Source organism: Manis pentadactyla, chromosome 1 (genome assembly GCF_030020395.1).
Source record: "Manis pentadactyla isolate mManPen7 chromosome 1, mManPen7.hap1, whole genome shotgun sequence".
NCBI classification, from domain to species: Eukaryota; Metazoa; Chordata; class Mammalia; order Pholidota; family Manidae; genus Manis; species Manis pentadactyla.
The window spans coordinates 21,263,089-21,283,588 of NC_080019.1; the positions used below are offsets into that span (position 1 = coordinate 21,263,089).

The window sequence follows — 20,500 nt, forward strand, 5'->3', positions numbered from 1 at the left end:
CAGATCAACCAGATAGAAAATAAGTAAGGAGACAGAGGCACTGAACAACAGATTAGAACAGATGCACCTAACAGACATCTACAGAACACTCCACCCAAAAAGCAGCAGGATACACATTCTTCTCAAGTAAACATGGAACATTTTCAAGTACTGATCATATACTAGGCCACAGAAAGAGCCTCAGTAAATTCAAAAAGATTGAAATTGTATGAACCAGCTTCTCAAACCACAAAGGTATGAAAACAAAAATAAATTACGCAAAGAAAACTAAAAAGCCCACAAATACATGGAGGCTTAAAAACATGCTCCTAAATAATCAATGGATCAATGACCAAATAAAAACAGAAATGAAGCAATACATGGAGACAAATGACAACAATAATTCAATACTGCAAAATCTGTGGAGCACAGTGAAGGCAGTGCTAAGAGGGAAGTATATTGCAATACAGGCCAACTTCCAGAAAGAAGAACAATCCCATATAAACAGTTGAAACTCATAATTAACAAAACTACAATAGAAGAACATATGAAGCCCAAAGTCATTAGAAGGAGGAACATAATAAAGATTAGAGCATAAATGAATAAAATCGAGAAGAAAAAGAAAATAGAAAGAATCAATGAAAGCAGGAGCTGGTTCTTTGAGAAAATAAACAAAATAGATAAATCCCTAGCCTACTTATCAAGAAAAACAGACAGTCTACACATATAAACAGAATCAGAATTGAGAAAGGAATAATCACTACAGACACCACAGAAATACAAATAATTATGAGAGAATACTATGGAAAATTGTATGATAACAAACTGGAAAACCTAGAAGGAATGTAGAACTTTCTAAATATATATAACCTTCCAAAGCTAACCCAGGAAGAAACAGAAAATCTGAACAGACCAATTACCAGCAATGAAATTGAACTGGTAATCAAATAACTACCTAAGAACAAAACTCCTAGATCAAATGGCTTCACTGCTGAATTTTATCAGACATTTTGTTAAGACCTAATACCCATCCTCCTTACAGCTTTCCAAAAAGAAGAAGAGGAGAGAATACTTCCAAACTCATTCTATGAGGCCAACATCACTCTAATATCAAAACTAGGTAAAGACACCACAAAAAGAGAAAATTACAGACTAATATCACTGATGAACAGAGATTCAAAAATCCTCAACAAAATATTAGCAAACCAAATTAAAAAACACATCAAATCAATCACCCATCATGATCAAGTAGGATGTATTCTAGGGATGCAAAGATGGTACAATATTCAAAAATCCATCAATGTCATCTACCACATCAACAAAAAGAAGGACAAAAACCACATGATCATCTCCATAGATGCTGAAAAAGCATTCGACAAAATTCAACATCCATTCATGATAAAAACTCTCAACAAAATGGGTATACAGGGCAAGTACCTCATCATAATAAAGGCCATATATGACAAACCCACAGGCAACATCATACGTAACAGTGAGAAGCTGAAAGCCTTTCCTTTAAGATCAGGAACAAGACAAGGATGCCCACTCTCTCCACTGTTATTCAACATAGTTCTGGAGGTCCTTGCCACAGCAATTAGACAACACAAAGAAATAAAGGGCATCCATATTGGTAAGGAAGAAGTTAAACTATCCCTGTTTGCAGATGACATGGTATTGTACATAAAACACCCTAAAGAATCTACTCCAAAACTACTAGAACTAATACCTGAATTCAGCAAAGTTGCAGGATACAAAATTAATACAAAGAAATCTGTTGCATTCCTATATGCTAATGATGAACTAGCAGAAAGAGAAATCAGGAAAACAATTTCATTCACAATTGCATCAAAAAGAATAAAATATCTAAGAATAAACCTAACAAAGGAGGTGAAAGACCTATGCCCTGAAAACTACAAGACACTCATGAGATAGATTAAAGAAGACACCAATAAATGGAAATACATCCCATGCATCAATAGGAATAATTAATATTGTCAAAATGGCCATCCTGCCTAAAGCAATCTACAGATTCAATCCAATCTGTATCACAATACCAGCAGCATTCTTTAATGAACTAGAGCAAATAGTTCTAAAATTCACATGGAACCACAAAAGACCCTGAATAGCCAAAGCAATCCTGAGAAGGAAGAATAAAGCAGGGGGTATTACGCTCCCGACTTCAAGCTCTACTACAAAGCCACAGTAATCAAGACAAGTTGGTACTGGCACAAGAACAGAACCATAGACCAATGGAACAGACTAGAGTGCCCAGATATAAACCCACGCATATATGGTCAATTAATATGTGATAAAGGAGCTATGGACATACAATGAGGAAATGACAGCCTCTTCAACTGGTGTTGGCAAAACTGGACAGCTACATGCAAGAGAATGAAACTGGATTACTGTCTAACTCCATACACAAAAGTAAATTCGAAATGGTTCAAAGACCTGAATGTAAGTCATGAAACCAAAAAACTCTTAGAAGAATACATAGGCAAAAATCTCTTGAATATAAAGATACTTTTTACTGAATGCATCTCCTGAAGCAAGGGAAACAAAATAAAAAATGAACAAATGGGACTACATCAAACTAAAAAGCTTCTGTACAGCAAAGTACACTATCAGCAGAACAAAAAGGCATCCTACAGTATGGGAGAGTGTATTTGTAAATGACATATCTGACAAAGGGTTAACATCCAAAGTATATAAAGAACTCACATACCTCACATACCTCAACACCCAAAAGCAAATAACCCGATTAAAAAATGGGTTGAGGATCTGAACAGACAATTTTCCAAAGAAGAAATTTAGATGGCCAACAGGCACATGAAAAGATGCTCCAGATCACTAATTATCAGGGAAGTGCAAATTCAAACCAGAATGAGATATCACCTCACACCAGTTAGGATGGCCAACACTGAAAAGACTAGGAACAACAAATGCTGGTGAGGATGTGGAGAAAGGGGAACCCTCCTACACTGCTGGTGGGAATGTAAATTAGTTCAACCATTGTGGAAAGCAATATGGAGGTTCCTCAAAAAACTAAAAATAGAAATACCATTTGACCCAGGAATTCCACTCCTAGGAATTTACCCTAAGAAAAGAAGTTCTCAGATTCAAAAAGATATATGCACCCCTACGTTTATTGCAGCACTATTTACAATAGCCAACATATGGAAGCAACCTAAGTGTCCATCAGTAGGTAAATGGATAAAGAAGATATGGTACATATACACAATGGAATAGTATTCAGCCATTAGTAAGAAAAAAATCCTTCCATTTGAAACAACATGGATGGAGCTGGAGGATATTATGCCCAGTGAAGTAAGTCCAGCAGAGAAAGACAAATACCAAATGACTTCCCTCATTTGAGGAGTATAACAATGAAGCAAACTAAAGGAACAAAACAGCAGCAGACTCACAGACTCCAAGAAGGGACTAGTGGTTACCAAAGGGAAGGGGTTGGGAAGGGCAGGTTGGGAGGGAGGGAGAAGGGGATTGAGGGGTATTATGATTGGCACACATGGTTTGGGGGGGTGTCATGGGGAAGACAGTGTAGCACAGAGAAGACAAGTAGGGACTCTGTGGCATCTTACTCCACTGATGGACAGTGACTGCAATGGGGTATGGGGACGGGACTTGATAATATGGGTGAATGTAGTAACCACACATTTTTTCATGTGAAACCTTCATAAGAGTATATATCAATGATACCTTAATAAAATAATAAATAAATAAATTTTGTGTGTATGTTTAGTTTCTATATACCCTGCCATTATAATTACAGTAGTCCTCCCTTACCTGGGTTTTGTTTTCCCAGGTTTCAGTTACCTACTGTCACCTGCAGCCTGGAAAAAGATGATCTTCCTTTTGGTGTACCATTAGAAGGCCAATCATAGCCTAACCCTACACATCATAACCACAATGCCTATGTCACTCACTTCATCTCATTATGTATGCATTTTATCATCTCACATCATCACAAAGAGGGTGAATACAGTACAATAAGGTATTTTGAGAGAGACATCACATCCACATAACTCTTAGTAGAGTATGTTATTACAGCTTTCCTACTTTATTATTAGTTGTTGCTGTATACCTCTTACTGTGCCTAACATAAATTAAACTTTATTTTAGATACATACTTATAGGAAAAAATAAACTATATTTAGGGTTCAGTACTATTCATGCCTTCAGGCATTTACTGAGGGTCTTGGAACATATCCCCTGTAGGTAAGGAGGGACAAGTGTCTTTTGTAAAAAGAAAGCAAAGCATAAAAATACGGTATAAAGTTAAAACTAGTTATTTCTTGGTAGCCTATTTTATATGTGATCTTAAGCACTCAGCAGATATTTGTTGAGTAAATGAATACATTTCCTTCTTTATCCTTTCAAATTTTAAACAGTTTTTGGTAACAAGCAAATGCTGCATTCTTTGTGAGAAAATAATATCAATAAAATGTAACACTGATTACATTTGGCCCATAAGAACTCATTTTGCCTCCCACCCCAAAAAAAGATTTTATTGATTACTTCCACCTAAAATTACCTATAAAAATATTATATCTATTTACAAGGATTACCATGCAAATGATTATGTATAATTGCCGGCTTCTTCTTTCTGAACTACTGTTTGAGTCTTTTATTCTGATCTACTTGTTTTACAGTTTACCTGTTCAACATCCTACATTACTTCAAATATTTTGAAAACATGGGGTGAAAAATCTGACACTCTGGTTTCATGTCATAACTACCATTTCTAGCATTGCATTTTTAGGTATATTGTCTCTATGATTCAGCGTTCCTGTGGTACATGGCCCACTGGGCTTCTATGAGGATGAAACAAGACTAATTACATAAATTCAGGTGAATTACTGAGCACAGTACTATACATATAGGACACATTTAATACATGGGAAGCATAATTATTTTTCTTTTATTTTCCTAAGAACACAGTGTCTGAAGCACAGTTCTACTTGACTGAACAGGTGATGATTGCTTCAACTTTAAAGAATTCTGATCAACCTCAAACTTAGAGTGAGGAACCAGAATCATGTACACCACTGTTTAAGGTGATTCTTAAATAGGGAAAACAGATTGAAGAACACACTTGGTTGTTTTCTACAACATGGAAGAACTGTTTTACTACTAAAATATATAGACAATACATTATATAACCAATTGTTTTAAAAGATAGAACTAGTTCTATTGACTTCTCCCCATACCTCTGACAATGCATAGTGAGGTTTTTGCAAATAACTAGGCACTGGCATCTACTATAAAATTCCTCTCCCCCACTCTTCTATACTTTTTCCTCCTCTGCCTTTAAATTTTATTCTTAAACTCTCTAATTGGTGCCCACTAGACAGACTGTCAGATGTCTAAGTTAAAATGCATAATCATGAAAAGTACAAATGTTTGATGGTGCCAAAACATTCTATGCTTTGCATATTTTCAAGTTCAGAGTTCCCAAGAGTCCACCTGTACACTCGGTAGAAAGAAATCCACTGTGTTTAGCCTGCTGTATGATTTTCTTACGCATCTGCATTGCTACAGGTTCCTCGTACATAGCACCATAGTACGCACTTCATGATACCCACAGAATGAATGAATAATAAATACATAAATGAAGTTTAACCTTTTCTTTAAATAAGGTGAGATGGGATAGTTCATATTTTGCACAGACATGTCAAATTTGCTCTAAAAACAATAAAGCAGGCCACACCATCAAAAAATGGACAGTATACAATTATGACTTGAATGTTTAAAAACATATATGTGGTAGTCATGGTCACTGAGTCCCCATGAATAAAGGAAGTACAATTAAAATTGTTCAAGGACCTCTCTTGTTTGCAACATGCCACAAAGTTAAAATAATTTAAATAAAATTATAAGTGCTTTATATAAGCAGCTGTCAATGTATTTATTAAATAACTCCAGTATCCAGGTGTTTACATACCAAATGAAACCTGGGAGCCTCTACATTTTTAAAATTCATCTCTCACATTTTCCCACAATATGCAAACAGTTAGAAGCTAAATTGTATTTATGGGTTGTTTTAAAGTCTAAAATATCTATATTTATATAGAAATATCTATGCTCCAAATTTTAAAGGCTTTAATAGGAAAGATAGCTATAGTTTTAGTACATGATTTATATACTCGTTTAAACTAATGTTAACATTAAAGGCATTTAAAATGTTCTATGCCTTCCAGGGTAAGCTTATTTAACAGGTTAATTTATTCTAATATTATATAATCAAAACAGGATTCCGGCAAACTATATTTGAACCAAGATTAACATAATGACATACCTTTAATAGAAAGTCTTATCAGCTCCCTACAATTATCAAATGTTCTAATTTAGCTGACAGTCAAACAATAGAGAGGACAATTATAAAAATTCCAAGTATTGTGAAAACATTTTTACCTCATTATACTTCAGTCTTGGGGTTGGGGAGATGTCATCATTCTCCCCTATGGATCTTAAATAATTTTCAGTTTAAAGTTTACATCTAAAAAGGATCAGTTTTGTTTTATGTTAGTTTTCATGATGAAGTACTATTTCCTATTATTAAATATCTGTAGTTAGAGAAGAAAAGGAATTGAGCTAAAAATAGTCATGCAAATAAATATTTGAGTGGCCAAAATTGCACAGTCTAAGCTTTCTGAAGAGGTTGGGAGCCAATTTGTCCAGGGGAGGTAAGAGCTCTGCAGGGCCAAGCTGCCTGAGACACAGGCCTTTGCCTCACCTCCAGTCCCAAGACAGAGAAAAGGGGAGAATAGAATGAAAATATCCAAAAGACAAAACTAACAGCCAACTTTGAAGCTTGAGGAAATCAAAGAGAAAAATATGGCTAGTACAAAGATAGATGTGGTGGTGCCTACCTTGCCCAGCAAAACTACTTTTCACAAAAAGTCAGGATGGTTTGGGGAGAATGTGTGTGGTGATGGTGGTGGTGATGGGGAGAGAGGTGATGGCCCCGATGAGGCTCTGAACTTGAATCATCACCTAGCTGTAATTACGGTCATGATCTGGACCAGGCCACTTAGCTTCCATGCCCTCGGATTCTCAACTCAAATGACCCTCTTTAAATACCTTGTAAACCAGCTCTCTGTAAAAACAAAAAGGGAATTGGGCGAAATGGCATGTAGCATCCCTGCCATGGCTTAAAAATCCTAGTTACAAGTAGTTTTACAAAATAATGGGAAAAAATGCCAAGATAATAAAAAGTTAAATTAAGGAAAGTAAACTCTTAGTAGCATTTTCCTTCTTACAAATTTTATAAACTTCCTATAATTCACCTTTATATTAAGTTTATACAAAAAAATATACATGTAAAGGACACTACAGTGGATCACTACAGAATGAAGTAGTGCTTATTCCTTAGTAAACAGTGCGTTATTTTTAATTTTTATTTTAGAAGGGGCAGTTAAGCATACTGTGTGTTTGAGTTGAGGGAATTCCCTTCCTGAGAGCATGAATTAACTTTCGAGGTGTCTTCACAGTTCTCCAAAGACATCTGGAGTCTCTGCACCAGGGCTCAACGTTTCTCTTATCTTGCAAAGCCCTTTCTATGCACAGGCTCTTCAGACTGCTTAACAGAACAACTGAGAACTCAATAGACACTTGTTTTATTTTACATAACTCATCACTTTATATCTTCTATTGTAGCCAATTGTGTATATGTGTCATTTCCCCCATCCTCAATCATAAACACAAGAGGGAAGCGATTTTATTTACTTTTGAATTGCTTTTCACATCTATCACAGAGTATTGAACACAAGGCTTCAATAAAGACTAGTGGAGTGACTGAATACAATCTTATTACCTCGGATTTTTGCTTCTATAATGTTTAAATTATATTTTATTCATTAAATGAAAAACTAAATATTAGAGAACTGTGCAATAATTATATATACAGTAATCTCTAAAGGAATCCAGACAGAATAAGCAAAAGTAATTTTGAGATATTAATGATGTAAAAAATGTATTTTTAATATAAAAAAGTTTAAATGCTGTGGTAATACTTCATGTATGCATTCATAAAACAAATAGTTAATGCATAAATGCCTACCACACACTTAAGAAATTTAGTGTGGGAATAAGGATAGTTAAATAGAATATGGTTTGAAAAGCTTACAGAGCTATCAGAAAAAGAGATATTCCAAATAAGTATTATATTTTCATGTCTGAAATGTAATTTTAAATGTGAAACCATCTTAAATGGTTTTGAAAAATAACATTATAAAGTGGTCTCATTTATTTCTCCTTTTCTTGAAATGCTCTATTTTATTTTGATATGACAATGATACTCTTTTCACTACAGTTCAAATAATACAATCTCATCAATGAAGAACAATGTAAAAATAGATAAAACTTTTTAAATTAAAGAATATGGCATACATATAGAAGTTCAAAATTATATTCTTCAAGTCCTTCATTTTTTTAATTAAATAAGGAATGTATAGTAAAATTTGTAGAAAAATTAGAAAATTCAGCCACTAAAAATTAAATAAAGTCCACTGGAGTCATACGACATAGAGATTAAAATTCATATGTTCTTATATTCATTTTATACAACTATGTGAATATATATGCCATGTTATTCTGCAATCTTTCTTATTGGAAATTTATTTTTAATATTTCCTTGTAAGTAAATACCCAGTAACATAATTTTCAAGGTCATTTAGGATTACATCTTATTCATAAACCATAATATATTTAGCCATTCCTGTTACTGGAAAGTAACATTGCTCATCATGTGCAGTGATGATAATATTGTGATTATTATCATATATAAACCTGAAAGTATTATTTTTTTAGGAAAAATTATTATATACAGTTCATTGAATTCTCAAAGAAGGAACCTATCATTCTGTAATACTGATTCCAAATAAGTCACCACATTTACTGCAGTATAGAGTACGGTGGTAGGTGTTCGCTCTAGGTTCAGAATATCTGAGCTGAAATCCTGGTGACACCACCCATTAGCTGGATGACCTCAGGCAAACTGTTTAGCCTTTTTAGATCATAATCCATCCTCTGTAAAATGAGCTCAATAATAGCATCTATCAGACAGGTTATGAAGATGAAATGAAAAAATTACATAAAATGTATAGCCTTTACTTTAGTCTTATAAGAATACAAAATGAGTAAATACTAACTTTATACTAACCATACCATTTTACAATCATATCAATCATAGTAGATAACAGGACTGCTAAGCTTTTCAACTCTATTCAACAAACTTCTTACTCAAGAAACTCAAAAAACTGATTTTCAGTTTTAAAATGCGATTTACATCTATTACATACAACTTCAAGATCTGTGTGTTTCTATACTGTATGTGTATACATAGGCACATGTACATAAAATTATTTGCATATGTATTTCTGTCAGAGGATCTCACCAGGATGGACCCTGGTGGTCTTTAGAGGACCCTCCGTTCTGTCTGCCATGGTGGCCGCACTGACTTGCAGTACCAACAGGGCACAAGGGCTCCTTTTTCTCCAGTCCTTCCCAGCATTTGTTATTTCTCGCTTTTTTGATGATAGTAATTCTATCAGGCATGAAGTGGTACTCCACTGTGGTTTTACTTCACATTTCCCTAATGACTAGTAACATTGAGCATCTTTTCCTATATGTGAGCAGATATGAAATATATGGAGTGCCTTTCAAGTCAGGATTTTTTTTTGGGGGGGGTGTTTCATTTTACAACAATTAATCTTACAAAACACCTCAAAGAATGGGTACAAAACTCAACTTAGTTTTAACAAAGGTAATAAAATGTGTGTATGTTCTAAATAAGTTAAGGATAATCAGGATAAGTCAGGACAGCACATTTAAGAAGGCAAAATAAATTACCACAAATCAAATAGCTACGAGAAAATACAGCAAATAAAGGAGATAAAAATGATGGATAGAAATCCAAGTAAATGCTGAGATGTGTATTTAAAAAGCCTAAAACAAGTGCAAAGATATAAGCAGAACATATAGTAGCTACGATTATATTCACAATAAATCAGATATATTTGATTATCATATCTTACTCTGAGTTCCATAACTTAAAAGAAATAAGAAAATTTGGAAATTGTTTAGAGAGAAGTGTGAAAAGACAATAAGGATTAGAAAAGAAGACTTCTGAGGAATAATACTGTAAGCAGCCATTTTTAGAATGAAGTAAGATTCTTATTAATCTATGCATAGCCTTGATTTTGTGGATAGTGTAAACTTACAACTGCAATGAAAATTGTGTAAGAAAGAAAGTCTTACGTAGCAAAGTAGAAAATTCTGACAGAGCAGATCAAAAAATCAGATTTGACTGTCAAGGACAATTGTGTAACTGCCAGCTTCTAAAGATGGGATCCTCATTTGGCTAATGTACATCTTGTCTTGCCTGAAGGCAGTGGAATAAACTGCATGTCATAAAAAGATTCCTTGTACTTTCATAATGGGTAACAAAATAGTGATCAGGCCAGGAAATCAGGTTCCAGTATTAATTACGTAACTTAAGTAACCATATGTTATGATTGCAAGTAAAATTTACTTTATGAAGACTGGATATATGAAAAAGAAGTAGTAGAGGTAGAGGTCTTTGCTCATTACTCAGAATCTGAACTAATTAGAAACCTTACATTAATACAAGTTCAGTTAAGAATGGACTGTGGGTTTGAGACAGTAATTTAATCATTCATTTGTATTTCCTAAATGATTTTCTTGAAAGATAATGACTAACCTACCCTTTTCAAAGTATTCCTAGTAGAATTCCAGGGGTTCCTTAATACAATCTACAGCTTCCAGGTTGCAAATACACCAAAGTCACAAAAACTTAATGAAGGATAGGGATAAGGTCATTATATTTGTGACAGGCCCAAAGGGCACAGGAACGCAGAGGCAGACAGGTCATAAGGGAAGTTAACTACAGACCTGCTAAAAGACTAGCTTTCCAAAATCGTCTCTCTGAAAATAAGTTTGACAAGACATGTGTTCCTGGAAAAAAACATGAAGACCTTCTTTTTTACTTTGTGGTTGTCTAAGGTTATAAAATTACAATTCAGAAGAAATACTTTGTGCATATTAAGTGATTTGAAATTATGACATATGCAGCATTCCAGTTATAGTCAAGCCACTGTGCTAGGAACTATGGGATATAAAAATATGGATATCCTGAATATTTTTAAAGTATGTATGGCCCTGATATTACATAATTTTTGAGCAACCCATGCTGCCTATAGAGCATTTAGTAACTCTGTTAACTACTCCTCAGTTCTTGCTGAGAGTACACTGCTAAATCTAGATTGTGAAATCAATAAACAGGAGTGCCTATATTGTGGAGTATTAATGTTGGAACACATAATAAATTCTCAGAGCTATCTTCCCTAAAATGTTTATAGTTGAGGAGTTAGTGATTTTCAGGAAGCACTTCTGTAGTAGACATCTTTTTCAAGGCAAATGCCACGAACTCTCTTGTCAATCAATTTAGTAATAACTATAATTCAAAAAGATGCAAGGCCTTGGTCACTTACTCAAAAGGGGAGAGATACACATAAAACCTCAGCAGATGGAGTCCTCAACTTACAACATAATGCCACTCGTGTATTTCCTTTCTACTTGTTCTATTTGAACTAAATGTTCACAAATGGGCTATGGAGAATGAACACACATCTTTTAGAATTATATGGGTCATATTCTGGTAATTTTCAGGTGGAAAATTGTAAAGAGAAAATAAATTGCGGTCATATCTTAATTCTTCTTATAAAACCTAAAGCTTTCACCTTTCTATTTCATAATTTTCTTTCTCTCTTTCCCTTCTCTTCTTCCCCTAGGTGACCTGTCAGAACTGAGCACTTAAATATACCACTGTATGGACCAGCCTGATGGTAATTCATTAAATCTGTGACTCTCTGCAGACATGCTTTAAAATGCTCATTTACAACTTAAAGAGAAACCATCTTTCAAAATATTATCAAAATACTAAGTTCACTACCTTGGTTCTTTATATTTTGTTTGTAGCTCTATTTTTTATAGATTTACTGAAGTACAAGTGAAAGATTGCCCATATTTAAAGCATACGATTTGGTGAATTTTGACATATGTATATTTCTATGGAACCAGCAGCACAATCAAGATCATATGCCCTTCCATCACTCCCAAATTTTGTAATCCATTGCATCTCACTTCCACTCCCCACTCCCGTCCCAAATATCTCCCGTCCACAGATCTACTTCTGTCATATGGCTTATTTTGCATTTTCTAGACTTTCATATAAATGGAACCACACTTTTGTACTCTTTTTTTTTTGACTGTGTTCTTCTACTCAACATAATTGTTTTCAGGTTCAGCCATGTCATTACATGCAGCAATGCTGTCAAAGTTTGTTCTTTATATCGCTGAGTAGTATTCTGCCTGGCCTGGATATATCACAGTTTGTTTATCCTTCCACATGCAGAAGGGTATATGAGTTGTTTCTAGTTTGGATCTGTTATAAAAAAAAGGGATCTATGAATGTTCATTTACAAATCTTTGTATGGACATATACTTTCTAAGAAAGTGTCAAACAATTTTGTGAAGTGTTTTTACCACATTACATTTGCACTGGCAGAATATCAGTATTCCAGTTGCTGCACATCTCTGCCAGACTTGGTATTGTCACATTTGAAAGTTTTATTTTAGTATTTTTAATAGGTAAGTAGTGGTATTTCTCACTGTGGCTTTAATTTGTATTTCCCTAATGACCAACAATATCGATCATATTTTCATGTGCTTATGTGCCATTCTTCATCTATTTGATTTTTCCAAAATACTGTTAATTCATAGAAGAGTAGTCTCTTCAGATAATAATGTTAGCACATGCAGATATCAAAATGTGAAAAAAAAAAACCTTCAAACTATATACCTTGAGCCATGTACAAAAAAAAAACCCTCAAAGCAGATATATGCTCAAATATTAAAACTAAAAGTATAAAATATCTAGATGGAAAACTTGTGACCAGAGGTCTGACCAATATTTCTAGGCTGTAACAGTAAAAGCACAAGTCATAAAACAATACAGTAGTATACTAGACTTTATCAAACTTTAAAACTTCTGCTCTTCAAAAGATATTATAAGAAAGAAAAGTCACAAAAATGGGAGGAAAATATTTGCAAAGCATATATATATATATGTATATGTATAAACATAATTTTATATATATATAAATTATATATATATAAATTATATATATATATATAATTTTATAATTAAAGCACTTATTAAGTACTCAGAATATTTGAACAGACACTTCAGCAAAGAAGATATACAAATGACGAATACATGAAAAAGATGAATATCACTATCCACTTGAGAGATGCAAATTTTTTTTTAAAACCACAGTGGAATACCAATACATACCTATTAGAATTGCTACAATTAGAAAGACAGGTTATAGTAGTACTGATATAGCTGTGGAGCAAATATAACTCTTAAATCTCTGCTGATGGAGAATATAAAATGGTACAGCCAATTTGGAAAACAGTTTAGTCAGGAGAAATACAAGTATATATCTACGCATAGTTCTGTACACGAATGTATATACCAGCTTTCCTTGCAGTCATGTTTTTTAAAACAACCCAACTGTCCATCATTAGGTGAATGGATAAACACTGTGTGTTTTCACTATTCTAGTGGAGGCACCAAAGTGTAAAATAGCCACTGTTAAATTGCAGGCATAAAACTTAAGACCTGGAGGGAATATTTTATAGGGAGGGCCTGTATATCGCCCTACATCATTTAAGTGATGAATAAGGGTTATATAAAGTAAAGGGTCATTTCTTCTTTATTATAAAAGAAAGTAATAATATTAAGCATCTTACCTATATATTTATATCCTTCTTCTCCATTCACTATGGGTCTCAGCCAGGTTGATCTAACTTGCACATTACTATGCACATGGGCACCTTGAGGAGGATAGAGCGTAAACAACATTTCAATTGCATTGGACTTCTTGATGATTTCAGAATATTTTACAGTGTCTTCTGTAGAAAGAAAAAGAACATTTAAACATTTTAAAATTTTAGAAATTTTTATAAAATGTCTAACTTTTTAAGGGACAAAAATAATTTCATCCATTATTCTAATAATTTCAATGCTAATGGTTAAATTGACAATGGATTTTCTTTATCTAAAGGTACTTCACCAACAATCTTACTGTTCAGATAATTTTTAACAAAAATTAAGAGTAAGGGATTTACTAACATCATCTTCAGACATTATCAGTTTAAAGCAGTGTTGTCAATAGCTATAGAAAAAGTAAGATAACAGTAAATAGCATTCATATTATACATACTACAATGTTCCTATATATTTTTTTAATTGTCATTTGACAGTGAAATCAGATTAATCCTACAAAAATGTTTAGTAAATTGAAGTTCCACAAAGTGGAACTACTGAAAAAATAAGCATTCCTACAATATGATATTTAACAAAATATAATAATGCATATACAGATATTTATATACCACTTATGTGCAAGAATTTATTCCAAGAGGGGCATTAATGCATTTAATTTTTATAATACATCTATAAGATAGAGGCTATCATCATTTCCATTTTACATGAAGAATTTGAAGCCCAGAGAAATTAAATAACTTGCCTAAATGTTGAAGTCTGTAAGTGATGCCATTAGGATTTAGATTCTTTAAGGAAGTTCTTTTTTTCAAACAAATGCTGTAAAACCAATATGACCTGCATTAACTAGTAGATGGGAAAACTGGAATTAAAAAATAATTTGAATTGTAGAGTGAAAAATCTCTGGTTATGCCTCCTGGACCTCCAGTTTGTAATTCAGCCTTTCAGTTGATAAATCAGTGTCCTAAGCCTCAACAAGGCAGTCTCCTGGGCAATAAATTCTGTGACTCTACCCAGAAACATTTCAAAGAAAAGAGAACTACTGATATAAATCTCCATTTATAACTGTTACATTTTCTTTTTTCTTCTTAATTCCTTTCCTTTCCTTCCTTCCTGCCTTCCTTCCTCCCTTCCTCCCTCCCCCCTCCCTTCCTTCTTTCCTATTTTTCTTTATAAATTTTATTAAATATCATATTCCGTGGCATAGTAAGTATAAAGCAGGATGACATATGATTAAAGATTAAGAAAGTAAGTTTTTGGTGAGCAGTGTGCCAGGAATCAATCTGTTGTCTCACTCCAAGTCTCGTCTTTAGTGCCCTGTTTGTGAGACTAAAACACTTCTCCCTTGCCACATGGCAACATTTTAAGCATTTTCCATAAAGGGCAATGGAGGGAACTACAGGATGAAGGGGCTCTTCCTGGTTCTAGTTGCCTCTCTTGGCCAGCTCCTAACAGTGCACACTGGCCAGCAAGCAGGGCACCTACTCAGCTGTGTTCCCTGGAACCTCAGCATAGACATACTGGAAACTTCTAGCAAGTTCTGTGGAACAGCGTCATCCCATGAATGGGTTCCCACTGGGTTCCACAGAATGACACCTCCTCCTGGACCCAGAAACTCAGAAAGTGGCTTTCCTGACATGTCACCTTAGTGAATTTCTCAGGCATCCACTGGGCCACAGCTATGTCCTCTCCAAGAAGATCTGGATCCCTTGAAGGAGGTTGTGGGGTGGGAGTAGGGGATATTCTAAAATTTATTCTTTCCTTAGGTGCTCTGCTTCAGATCTAGAGGGAGTGGCTACTCCCTATATCTACTCTTAAATCTTCAGAGCTCTTTTTCACCCCTTAGTAGACAATCATGGTTAATTCTTTGCATTAACCTTTTCCTGCTCAAAATACTGTGTAGCTTCTATTTCCTAATTGGATCCTGACTGATACAGACAGATCAAAGCTCTAATTCTTAAACCACCATTAACAAGCTGTGAAATATTAGACAGATCCATTTATTTCCAGGTTATAACATTGACCTTTATTATTATTACGATTAAGTGATATGAGATATGAAACATTTATAGCACCCCACCTATAATGAGTCTAGATGAATGTGTTATTAGTTTTCATCCAGTACTGTTTCAATATTAATAAAAATTATGAGAGAGTAAAAAGCAATAAACAATTGCATCTTTCAATTATAAAATCTTAGAGGCTTTTCTGCCCCTTTTTAAGAAGGAAAGTTCAAAATTATTTCTAACTAAAAAATCAGGTATCTCCAATGTGCTCAGATATGTGAATAGATATTATATGTGTGTGTGTGTGTGAGTGTATATTTCTAAATCTTCCTTTTGATTTGTCAACAGATGAAAGGAACCTAGAACTATCATCAGGTAGGGATGAAGAGTAATCCTGCTTCACTTTTTTATCCAGTCACACTTCAAGAAGCTGAGCAGGAGAGATGGTCAGGGTGTAGAGGTCTTTTGAGTTGTAAAGGAGGCTAAGGATACAACGTTACATCATGAGAAATCATGTTGCTTTGCAATCCTGAATTTTTTCATAACTCACAAAATAAGGAAACAAAATAGATAAGAGTTCTCTCTTTGAAACCACACACAAAAAAAGGAAATAGGAAAAACTAGCAATAATAACAGCTATTCAGTGTAAAAGGATCACGCTGTACTCAAAGTTCCTCCTTTCCTCAACATTCACGTCTTTCTAATTATTTTAGCTTTAAAGAAAGATATTTAGTAGCATTACTTGATAGGATTATGCTTATTAGTTTTAATAAAGCACTTTATTTTCCATAAAGGCAAATGTTGACATTTCGGGTAAAATAAAATGCTTACACTAAAATCCAAGTAGTGGTGAATGTAGAACTGCCACTTTCTCTTACTGGCTTATTCTGATTGAAGACTAAGTAGAACACACATGAAGTTGGTGGAGTGGAATTTGTGAGGATAACTGGATACAATGATAACTGTAGGGACAGACACACACTGAAGGTTTCCTGTACAGAGGCTTGCTAACACCACCATTTGCCATGAGGTAACACAAAGGGAACTTTGGAGCTTAAATAAACAATGCATTATGATTTTTCAATGAGTGTACTTTCCCTTATAATATCAAAGTTGATTACAAATAAGCATTTCCACTTTAGAAAACATAACAGCTTGTAAAACCTGTTCTCTCCTTTTTATTTTATTACATATGTCATCCCAAGATAAAAACAAGAATTTAATTTTTGTTGGTGATACTGACCATTTTTGTTACTTATAGAGAGAACACCTTCCTTTTAATACACAGCTAAGCCAATATTGCCACATTGGATTTAGGTATAGTTATACTGTCCTCAAAACTCAAAAAAAATAAGAGCTTTTCTTTACCACCTCCTTGTCAAACCATATATGAAAATAAAAATCTGAAGATCTTAGATACAGCCACAGCCCACACAAAACTTCCATAACTCTCTTGCTCCCAGGTCCCCAAGTAGTTAATTACCTTCATTAGAGGAGCAGAACTGATTGACAGCAGAGGCTATGAAGCCGCCCTGCTTGGGTGTGAATCTGAACCTGCCATTTCTGACCTCTGTGAGCTGAAGTTAGCCAGCCTCTCTCTGGCTCAGTATCACAGTAAAACTGTCCACATTATAGTGTTGTCGAAAGGACTTAAACGGGTTAATTTAAGTAAAATCTTTAGAAGAACACCTAACCAACATTACTGAAGTGTTAGTTGTTACTATTATTAAGATACTATCCACTTAACAGATGCTAGTAGAGCTTCTGTCCTATTTAGATAATGATGGTGGTTTCCTGTCTCCTCCCCCATCCCGCCTGCGCTATGGAGAGGTGGGTGGAAAGGTTGACAATCGTCCTGAATCACTGCCCTTTTTCAGTCACTCCTATACTGTTTTGGATGCTCTGAGGGTCAGTGGTTACTCCTAGATATTGATCAGAAGTTTTGATTCATCAGTTGCTCATGGACTACTAACTGGGGTTACAGTGGCCTTGTTATTAGCAGTAATAAAAAGCATATTTTGTTGAATCTAAGACATTACAGATGTTGACAGCCCCAAGTGTTTATGTACTACTCATAAATATAAGGGACTGGAAATTTGACTATGGCATGTCATTGATTATAAGATGTAGCTCAGTTTCAAAGACATTAAAATATGAAAATAAACATCATGGAGTTAACAAAATACAGTAAAAATCAAGGTTGACAACTCCACTTGGCTAACAAATGGCATCTCAAAGTTGAAATGCCAAAACCTGTCCTGTGCTGGGGTTCCCTGTCTCAGTAAATAGCATCTCTCTAATGGAAGAATCTAGAAAACAAGGCACCTCCTGGACACTTATCTCGCTCTCCACTGCCACCACCCTAGAAAAACTATCACTTATTTTTGTATAGCCTCTTAAATAGTCTTTTTGGCTCTTTTGATCTTGTCTCTAAATAGCAGCCAGAATAATATTTTTTAAATATTTTTAAAATATATTTTCCTGTTCAGTGGTTTCTTGATACTCGTAAAATAATGGCAGCTCCTTACTATGGTCTAAAAGATTCTGAACATTCTGGCCTCTGCCCCGTCTTCCACCTCTAACTCTAACAACCTGAGATTTCTCTCAGTTTCAATTTTAAACATACCTTGCATTCATAATACCTGCTTCATAATCTGTGCCTAAGGTGCTCTGTCTACCTGGCCTCCCAAACCCGCCTCCACTGCCTCCTAACTTACACAACACCATTGTGTCCCTCCCCAAAGTCTCCTCTGACTCTCACCAACCTAGGTAAAGCCTCCACATTAAATGATCTCAGAGTTACTGTTCTCTGCACAGTATAATCACAAGTAATTATATTATTTATATTACTATTTGATTAAGTTCTATGTCCTTCACAAGACTTTAGTTCCTGGTAGGCGAAGTCCATGTCCGTTTGCTAACCATTCTACCTCCTAGCACCTAGCCCTGTGCCTGTACTTACACAGGTCAATGAAAGGTGTTTTAACTAACAATTAAATACAACAATAACTGATAATACTTAAGGAAGCTTAGCATATGGCAGGTAGTATGCTAAGCGGGTTATATACATGAGCCAATTTAATCCTAAAATCACATATGTCTAACTTGCTGACAGTCTTACAGTTCATTACCGTACTCATATCATAGCTCAAGATACTGAGGACTACAGAGGATGCAGAACGTTTCCTTGGCCTCACAGCTGGTAAGTGGTGAAGCCAGAATCTGATCTTAGTTCTGTCTACTCCAAAACACAGTCTTTTAACCAGGATATCACATTGTTGTTTTTTTTTGATATCATTAATGTACATGGTTCCTGGTATCAAGAGACTGTTAGTGGCTTCATGGATTGCCAGTCACCTGGTGGCCTCTCCCTTTGACATCTTCCTCCAAACGTTTTAAAGCCTTCAGTCGTCCCTGCACAGTCAGCTAGTCAGCACTGTGGTTTCTCTCAAAAAGAGAAACAGCCCACAGCTTTTTCCAGCCAGTTTTCTGATGTTGGTCTTCCCCACAAGAACTCATTTTGTAGGGGATACTGATGAGACCTCAGGTCAAAACCACTGTTCATCAACTGATAGTAACCCTCTCAGTTTGCTAAGGATGTAAGCTAGTATAAAATCCCACAGTGGGCCCTCCTTAGCCACTACTACTTTCTCCTGCCTCTCAGATAAGTGAGGTTCATTACACTTAATATTCAGTATAAGTTTTCAGCTAACCCAGAGATGATCCTCCTCTCCTCTCACAAACAGGGTTCTGTATTACTGAGCTATTTCAGAGCTTGAATGTGAATTTAAGGCAGTGGTTCCCAGAACTGGACTTTAAGAATCACAGTGATTTAAAAAGAAAAAAAAATTATATATGGGAGCTTATTAATTTGAGTCTGTTTGTCTTCAGCAAATATTCTGGTTCCATGGTTATTTTAACATTACTTTATGGTTTTAAAAGCATTGCATGTTCAGGGCAGGACATTTTAGAAGCACAAAAAAAGCATAAGGAATAATTATTACTCTTAATATTTGCCAACTCTAAACCCATGTGCATGATTTTTATTTTCCCACAACTCCCAACAAACCACAATAGGGCAAATGTAGTTAGTTAGACACTTGGTGGCAGATCCCTCATAGATCCAATAAATATGTAAAATATTTACCATTAAAAATAATAAACTGATCATTACTTTTTTTTTGAGCAGCTACTTTAAAAAAATAAAAACAATTACTAAAAATGTAAAATTAGTAAGTAGACAAAGTCAGTTTTATATTATAAGTAGGAAATTTAAAAACTATTATATTAGCACAGTTCTTTCTTTCTGTATTATTATTAGAGAATATTTTAACACTAAAAATGCATAAGCAGCACAATCTCAGATAAAGAATAGTACTTTACATTGAATGATGAGAACCTTGAGCTTCTAGGACTTTTGAAAGTATCAATTTATTCCTAGTAGGCCTGTCAACACAAATCCCAGGACAAATTCAACACTTAAAAATGGCACATGTGTAAACTGTTAAGTTCAGGACCAGTCCTAAGTGTTATCAGGGAGAGTTTGGTAGCTAACAAAGCTCAAGACCGACCCTAGGTTATTAAACCACAATGGCAGACCTCATTGCCGAAGTCAATTATCAAC

The 20,500-nt window shown here is 34.7% G+C and overlaps 1 protein-coding gene across 1 annotated transcript in view; it reads right to left on the reverse strand.

Annotated features, from left to right (window-relative positions):
* The window catches only part of LOC118924893 (IQ domain-containing protein M-like), a 179,791-nt gene that overhangs the window by 52,637 nt on the left and 106,654 nt on the right, over positions 1–20,500 (reverse strand). The window contains exon 5 of the mRNA XM_036910126.2: positions 13,837–13,998. Within this exon, the coding sequence (XP_036766021.2) occupies positions 13,837–13,998 (162 nt within the window). The remainder of the gene's footprint in view (positions 1–13,836; positions 13,999–20,500) is intronic.